Source organism: Lissotriton vulgaris, chromosome 1_1 (genome assembly GCF_964263255.1).
Source record: "Lissotriton vulgaris chromosome 1_1, aLisVul1.2, whole genome shotgun sequence".
Lineage (NCBI taxonomy): Eukaryota > Metazoa > Chordata > Amphibia > Caudata > Salamandridae > Lissotriton > Lissotriton vulgaris.
Window position 1 is genome coordinate 1894616098 of NC_141685.1, and position 8370 is coordinate 1894624467.

Here is an 8370-nt window from a genome sequence, read left to right on the forward strand (position 1 = left end):
CAATAATAACTTACCGGACGACACTGTAGAATCACATACTAGAAATACACCACAAAAGACTAGATGCACTAGACAGACCACTTAGCCTGAAACAGACAAAACTAGATTTAGAAGCATCAGATGAGGAAGACTTACACTTTAACAAAATCCGGAACAAAACTCATTTAAATGTTTTTGCAAACCTATTAGTACATTATGTAGAGACAATGGAAATAGATGACTGTTATGTCTGCATGAAGCTACCCACTTCAGTAGCTGATGGTGTGACTTACCACCACTTACCCTTAACCTATGGAATTTCCTGTAGTATACTGACTAGCTTATTTTACAGAAGAGGACCGTTACAGTATTATTACTCAAACTTTGACGTGACATTTTCTGAACTTCCTGTTCGAAGAAACCTGAATCCTGTACATACGACTAGAGATGTAGCTAAATATACGGGTGATTATTTTCGAACTGTAGGAAAAATTAACATAGATGACGCACACATTGCTCTCTACATGAGAAGGAGAAAGAATTTCTAGATATGGCAGAGAAGAGAAGAGAAATTTTCCAAAGGAAAGCCAAAGATAAAACTCAGAAAGTTCCTAAATGGGCAGAAAATATAGAGAGTACCTCAAATGGTAGAGCAAATGCTGCTTTGTTGCTGGATTTCGAAAAGAAGGGGAAACTTTGTCTTCACAGAGAAATGACTAGTTACTATAATAACATATTCATTGGTTCCAGTGAGTGCAAACATAATTATAAGGTAATTGGGGGTTTGGGATTCAAAGATGGGTCAGAGCCAGTGTTTCCTGGAATTTATTTTATATGGGGAAATAAGGCTTACTTCAAATTACCGGACCATTGGTACGGAAGCGGTTACTTTGGTATTGTCTTTCCAAAGATATACAATGTGGGGGAAAGCACTGGATGCATTGAAAAGACTAACAAATTAGCACGCACAAAAAGAAAAAGTGCCGGAGAAATAGTAGGAGATATTTTTAGTGCATTGATACCTGCAGTGGGAGTGACTCTGAATACACACAGAATTTGCAAATTGTCAACAGTAGTGGATCTGTTATCTACTGACACTGCTGGAGGTTTCCTGATGGTCAATACCGAGATGGTTGCGATCAGATCTATGGTTTTACAAAACAGGCTTGCTCTTGACACCTTATTAGCGAAAGAGGGCGGAGTCTGTAGAATGTTGAAAGCGCGACATTGTTGCACTTACATACCTGACAAAAGTGTGGAGATCAAAAGGTATGTGAGGAATATTACAAATTTGGAAAAAGAGCTCAAACCACTGGAAGTTGACAGTGCCAGGAAGAGACTAACTGATGGTCTCTCCTCTGTAGGTCATTGGTTTTCTAGCCCAGGGAAAAGTCTTTTGAGTAAAATACTATTGCTAATCATGGGTATAAGTATAGTAGTGTTTATCATATTCATTTGTTGCAAATGTCGCAAACATCAGAAAAAGTATACTGTGAATAAGAGAGGAGTGAAGAGAAATGTGGATGAATTGGAACTGGAGGAATTCAATAATCAAATTTATAAAAGGATGAAAAATTCTCACCCTAATAAAGAAACGAAAGAAGAAGTGCATCGAATGATTGAGGAGATTGAATTGGGAAAATTATGACAAGTTGGCATCTGGTTCCATTTATAGTGATGATAGTAAATATCATCAAAGAGGGGATTGATGGAGCAAGTATTCCCATGTGACGCGACTGCTTTTATCAAGAACCTCGGATAACATTAAGAAGCTAATTCAATATGTAGGTCTTACTAATATTGCACTTTTACACTACACGGGGGTGTCCCAGAGACACTTGCCTATGAGTTTACTAAAAGTAATAACGCTTGCTTCTAATATGGTCGCTGCTTTGCGGGAAGCTAGTCTGCGCATGCGTTGGTCATACCCACGTGATGTGACGCACTTGCAGTTCTGGCGGGAACTTGTTGCTAATGCGCAGTATTGCTAAAATGGCCGCTTTGTTTTTCACATGCTCCGTGCTTGCACTGCTGCTTTTGCAAAGCCGTTTTGTTCTGCTTAACTCCTAATGCTATAGTTATTATAAAGTAAGGGATGTAGTATAGCCATTCAAGGTATACAGTGTATTCATATTTTTCCTGTGTTTCTAAATTGTTTTTGCTTACTTTTCATGTACCATCTTCGGGGCAGTCTGGGAGGCGCTGCTACTCCATCTTGAAGCCCGTATAGATTCAGTCATGTGATGGGGGGAAAGAAAGTCATGCAGCAGTGGAACCCAGCCAGCTGGCAGCCGAAGCCAAGATGCTCCTGGGAACCTGCACTCTAACCTAGCTGAAGAAGCTGACTTGTACCTGCAGTTGCTACATTTGTATAAGTTTACAGTATACCCCATTGTCTGCTAAAACTTCTCTTGCCATGGGAACTTGAATGTAAGGGGTGGGTTTGAAAATGAATATTAAGTCTGAGAAAGTCTAAATTTTAGGAGGTACCATGACCTAACCACCTCTCTTGCCCAATCAGAAATTAGGGAACCTTTCACTTGCAACATTTGTGGGTGTTACATTGTCCCGAAAACAGTATAATTTGCCTAGGTTTAGCTAGAGAAATTGTCCGACTTGTCCGAATAGCTGACCTGTCACTGACCCAACGAACTCTATAGGTGATTGATACAGAGAGCTGCGGAGCACTCTGTCTGTAATTTCCCCAGACTCAGCCGGAGTTTGAGAAACCTTAAGTGCTAGCGAAGCACTTTGCTGGGAGATTCACGAACCAAATCGGGGTTATTGGCAGATTCCGTGCAGAGAGGGGGTAGCGCAGGCGTTGCATCCGAAGCTGCAGATGTTGGTCGTACCCTTTGGTGAGCCCAGTCCTGATCCAAATCCTGAGGTTATCCTGTCCTGACTGTCCATGAGTTGTACCTGCTTGCCTACTGGCAGCCTAAGTCCTTGAGGGTCCTTTCCCGCCTTTTCCAACCGACCCGTGGCCAGGGTTGGTCTTCATTTTGTCCTAGGTAAATATAAAATTTTGCGTGGGTGTTTGTTTTGCTTAAACTTCTTTCCCTTTTCCTGAATAAAGCAAATTGCCTATTATCCTTTATCCTGTTTTTCTCTACAATAAGATTTTCGTGCAAACTGGTGTATTAGCATGTTCCATTCTCTCCCTACCCTTAGTCAAATGCAGAATCATATGCATACATAGTTGTTCCCCTCCCTTTAGTGAATACGAATCAAACAAAGTTTTGTTTCTTATAGACCGTTAGTGATAATCGAAAGTCTGCTTGGACTATTATGTTCCCTTTTCTTACCCGCCTTTAGTGAAGTTGAGAAGTCTGCTGATCTAAATTTAGCATGTTCCTTATTTTTCCCCTTCCTTTATTTTTCGGTTTCTAAATGTTTCTTACTTTAATTCATAGTTATACTATCTTCTTAATCTTAGCAATAGACAGTTTGATCTGTATAAACCTGTGGCTCATGGAACATGAAGAAATCGAGAATTAGATAAAGGTTTTGAAAACTTCTTGCGTTTGTGGTTATTATAAAGTACAACTGTTATTTCACATGTTGCGTGTTATTTAGTGTTGTCTACCTACTCCCAATCTAGCTCCTGATCCATTGAGAGCTTAGGTACCTGTTACAAGGATTTGTAAGTCAGGTACACGGTAAAAGAAAAGGAAGAAACTGAATTGCTGATATCAGCGTGTAGGTTACCTGATTAAAATATATATGAAAATTATTTTTTATGGGCCCGAGTGTGCATTGTGTTTGGTCGGGTGACCTGTGCGCTGTATCATAGCAACCATGCCACTTTTTAGGTCTTGTCTAGGCAGCACTTGTGCTATCTCTTCGAGACATGCTGTATCTAGGATACAGGCTTGAAAAAATGCCTATCCTTTTCATTGGTTCCTGTTGCTGACCTTTGGAAATACGAACTTGTCATTGGTGTATACACTTAGTAGTCCCTCCTTTTGGAACTGTGTATTCACCCATAAACACTGCCCCTCTTACATGTTCCTTCTGTTCAAGTTGTTTATACATAGAGAGAACTCTTTTTTTAGTTTGCCTGCCTCTTTGTTGGTTAACTGTTTTGTTTACTTGTGCAATGAAACTTTGCCGCATCATTTGCTTGCTGTCACTTTATCTCCCATGCCTCCCCCTCCACCTTCCCACAGTATGGCTTCGGTTGCTTTATATCCCTTAATCTCCCTGTGCCTCCTCCTCACACAAGACTGCTCGCAGGCCCCCACCACTCCTCCTAGGCCACTGCTGTTGTGCTAAAAATGTTTACTTTACAAATGCATTTATTTACATAGCGCAACTAGCCATGGGCTCGGGGAAATTAAAAAATTAGCCCATTATGACAGGATGTTGAGCCTGACAGCAAACTCGAACACGGATCCCCAACTCACCAGTCGACAGCCCTCACTATTTGGTCATATCCTTTGCCTACCCATGTTGCAGGGTGAAGTACCATATGTGGCCTAAAGAGGTCCAAAGAGAAACGTTGTGAAAGCCTGTGGTACTGTACCCTCACAACACTGCTTGTTTAATTTTGGAGTCGGAACTGACATTTTCACTCCCTACTCTAGGGCACCATTGCAGGTGTACTACATAAAAAAAACACAACTGAGCTTTTCATTTTATTAAGGTGGGGAGGACATATCTATCGCATAGGTAAAAACATTGGCATTTATAATAACAATAGCTCCAGCTCCCAACAAATGTAAGACCTATTGCATTTCCAATGCTTATTTCCTTAATGGCTAAATGGCAGCGTGTTCCCAGGGAGTCTGATGGGTTTAGTCAATTTTGCATTCGGACTATTGAATCATTTGAACATGCTGTACTTTTTTTCCTGTATAGGCGGAGTAGGGAAATAAATGAATCCTCCCAATTTGCCATACCCTGAGCATATGAGACCATGGAGTAGCCATTAGGATCCTCAGAAGTGATGTTAGACAACCCACAGTGTTTGCAGTCTCACGATTTTTGCTATACACGTCGAGGCTCAAGCACAAAACACATGCAGTCTAGTGTCATCCTATGTAGTCTGCCACAATATGCACATTTTGTATTCTATCCTTTAAACTTTGTACATGTACATTGCACTGATGTTAGGGGATTAAATATTTTTTACCTTATTTATGTATTTGTATTTTATATAATTTCACTGCAATGGATGTTCAGTGCTTTTATGGATATAAAGCCGAATAAAGATTTAATGATGATTATGAATCACCTGAAATGAAGAAGGATGGTGAAGATGTGCTTTTTTCTGCTAAGGCCGTCAATAAACTAGGAATCACAGATTCCTATTGTGTACAAGCAAAATACTTACAACTGAACTCAAATGACATCCCTCCAACATCACACATACAAGCCTGTTGTTGAGACTGCAAGCACCTCATTCTCAACAACTTTAACCATAGCAGAACCCATTGAAATTGATCCACAAATAGAATAAGCACAAGGAAATAACAAGCACTGTCAAATCCAATAGGTCTGGGATTCACATGCAAACGCATCAGCCCGGAACACACATGGTGGAGCCAGCAGGAATACAGTTGTAACGTAGTCCTGTAAGCTTCAATTCAAGCACTAAAGTTTAGGCTGAAGAAGGCTGTTCGAAAAAAAAACAAAGACGTGGACTCAAAGCCTACTCAATGTAGGTTTTGAACAACAGGTCTGTTTGACAGCTGTACTTTAAAAACCCTAAAAAGGGTATTGCTTCACCACCTGGAGTTGTACTGCTATAATACAACAAAAATTATCAAAGCCATCTAAGAAACTGAAACCAATGCTGCATAATTTTACACACTGCATTACAGTTGTAAATGAGGTACTGCTGGAATTTACATGAACTACAATCATATGTATGAATCTTTCTTCCTAAATATCGATTTGCTATCAAAACACAAATGTATACTAAACCTCTCAACGTCTACATCTCTCTCTGATGCTCTAAGTAACGTAGACTATCACCACAACCAATGGCACTAACAAGTATGCTCTAATGGCATGACACCCACACCATAAACAGCATTATAAATAATATATTCTTTATGCATGATAATGTTCCTAATACTGTTAAGCATCCTATAAACGCAAATACATGAAATTGTCAACACACACACGACTTCTCCGCAGTTATTCTACTATAAACTCAATGAGATGAATAATACTAAGTGCATGGGACGAAGTCTAAAGGACATAAACTACAAGTCTTTTCCTAGACTAAATCAATAACATGTGTGCGCCTAAGGAGTAGTTTTTCACCCATCCATAAACCATTCTTGCGCCTTTTGAGGGGTTGTGTGAGCCAGATAAATACTAACAACTAACCATTCCACTTAAGGAGAAAGAGAAGTGATACACAAAAGGTAGACATGTGAGAACTGTCACATGTATAGCAACTAGAAACGAATATTTCTGCGCTAGAGCCAGAAGCTGGCCACAGACCCGTCTCATTTTCGTGGCTGTGCAGCGTTCATTCACGTCGCTGCAAGTGTGCTCATCTGTCAATGTAAACAAGATCCAAACGCATGCAAGTGAAAGGCTGAACATGTCCAAACCTTATTACATGTAGAAGGTATAAAGGTTGGTCGACTGAGAATACACTTGTTTCATGCTTATCGGGTATCTCCCCTTAATTTATAAATATTAAAACACTTTGATGCCGACTTAAAAATACGCCTTTCAGTTGATTTTTGTTCCAAGGTTTTAAATAGACCATAATAAATTAGCATAGCGCAGCTTGCGATGTAGAAATGTCATAAATCCCACAGCTCTTTTTAAAGTAGCTTAACGTTCAAGGCTGTCACTTTCTTCGACCAACCAGTTTGAAAGTTACCGTTCTGGTTTCTAGACGTCTGTAATAACAATTATCTATTGTTTCCCTCAAATTGTGTCTATGGTTTAAAATGCGCTTTTAATCGCCTTCCGTCACATTGGGGTCAGGCGTTAGCCATCTTTAATACTGGCATCACGTCACATGCTTTGAGAAACCCTTTCCAATAGAACAGCGACAGGTTTGCCAGGATTTAAAATGGAGCCGCACAGCAGTCACCTTTCGCCCCGCCCTGATGCACAGCGTAATATTTAAAAATGTCTGCTGTCCGAGTTGCTGATAGCAGAGAGGGTGTTTGTAGCTGCTCTGCGGCGGCATTTACCTTCGCCGATGATGGTCTCCGTGATTAGTCTCGAGCTCTGCCGCACCATGTCCTCGCTTTACATTTCCGCCTACATAAGCCCTCTGGAGCATCCAGTCGCGCTGAAGGTGTCCGCTGGCCGCCGCTGCGTGCCCGGAGCCTGCGAGTTGGCAGAACGCGGCGTAAAGAAGTGAGCAGAGTCCACCGAGCAAGCAGAGCAGCGCCAACCGCACATAACGTCGCATCTCCTCGGGCCCGGCAGGTTAAAGGGAGAGCGGCACTCCGGGCAAGCGGTAGCGATCCCGCCCGCGTGGAGTGGAGGTACGCTCCCGGGAATACGTGCGGGCAACGACCCCAAACAAGTAATAGGGCAAGAAGGGGGCGGGTGGCCTCTGAGGTGTCAGAGGCGGGTGAGAGGAAAGGGGCGGAGCCAGTACTACTTCAGAGCTGCAGTGCCAAGTGACAACCTCCTGCTTGCGCACTGAATCCAGATGTCAGTCAGAAAGGTAAAATGCTCAGTTCTACAGGATCTACTGTGCACCTGGGCATTGAACAGGGACATTTTTTGATATATTATATATTGTATGATGCTGGACTTGCGATCTATACATTAGAAACGGGACATTTTGTGGCCAAATAAGAGAGAAACACGCATTTGCACAGACAATACGTTTTGGCTAAAAAAGCGGAAATAAAACTATCACCCTATTTACAAGAGGGTGCTAACATGCATAATCGCACGTTACCACCCTTTTTCCCAACGCCTCCCTTTACATCTCTAATGAGATGCAAAGTGGGTGTCACTGGGCGTACCCTGGATGGACAACCTTGCAAATATTGCTGATGTTCACATCGCAATATTTAGAAGGCTGCCCCAGCATTTTAGCACACGTTAGTTTTTGGAGAAAACTGCTAACGTCTGCTAAAATGCAGACTTACCTATCCCTAACATTGGGGTGGATTATGCTGATATGACCCATGTGGGTCGTATCAGCAAGGTTATTGCCGTTTTGCAGGGAACATAGATGGAAATCGAACATTTACAAATCCACATAGCCACAGGAGAGACCCATTTTATCTGCAATGCTTGTATATTTTGGGGCAATCCTTATTTAAGTATATATATATTTTTTGTAAAACTTTCAGCCATACTACACAGAAGACGTGCTGCTGTGCAGTGGTTAAAAAGGTTAAAACAGTACCTCATGTTGGCAAGACAGATTGGTTTAATAAATACTTGTTTATT

The 8370-nt window shown here is 41.4% G+C and overlaps 1 protein-coding gene across 2 annotated transcripts in view; it reads right to left on the bottom strand.

The window, feature by feature from the left end:
• GXYLT1 (glucoside xylosyltransferase 1) overlaps positions 1 to 7536 on the bottom strand; it is an 89017-nt gene extending 81481 nt beyond the window's left edge. Inside the window, exon 1 of one of the 2 annotated variants that reach the window (XM_086919480.1) lies at positions 7146 to 7536. In XM_086919480.1, coding sequence (XP_086775606.1) covers positions 7146 to 7369 — 224 coding nt within the window. In that variant the 5' untranslated portion in view covers positions 7370 to 7536. The remainder of the gene's footprint in view (positions 1 to 7145) is intronic. The other variant, XM_086919476.1, reaches the window with a different exon arrangement.
• Between the last annotated feature and the right edge of the window lie 834 nt (positions 7537 to 8370).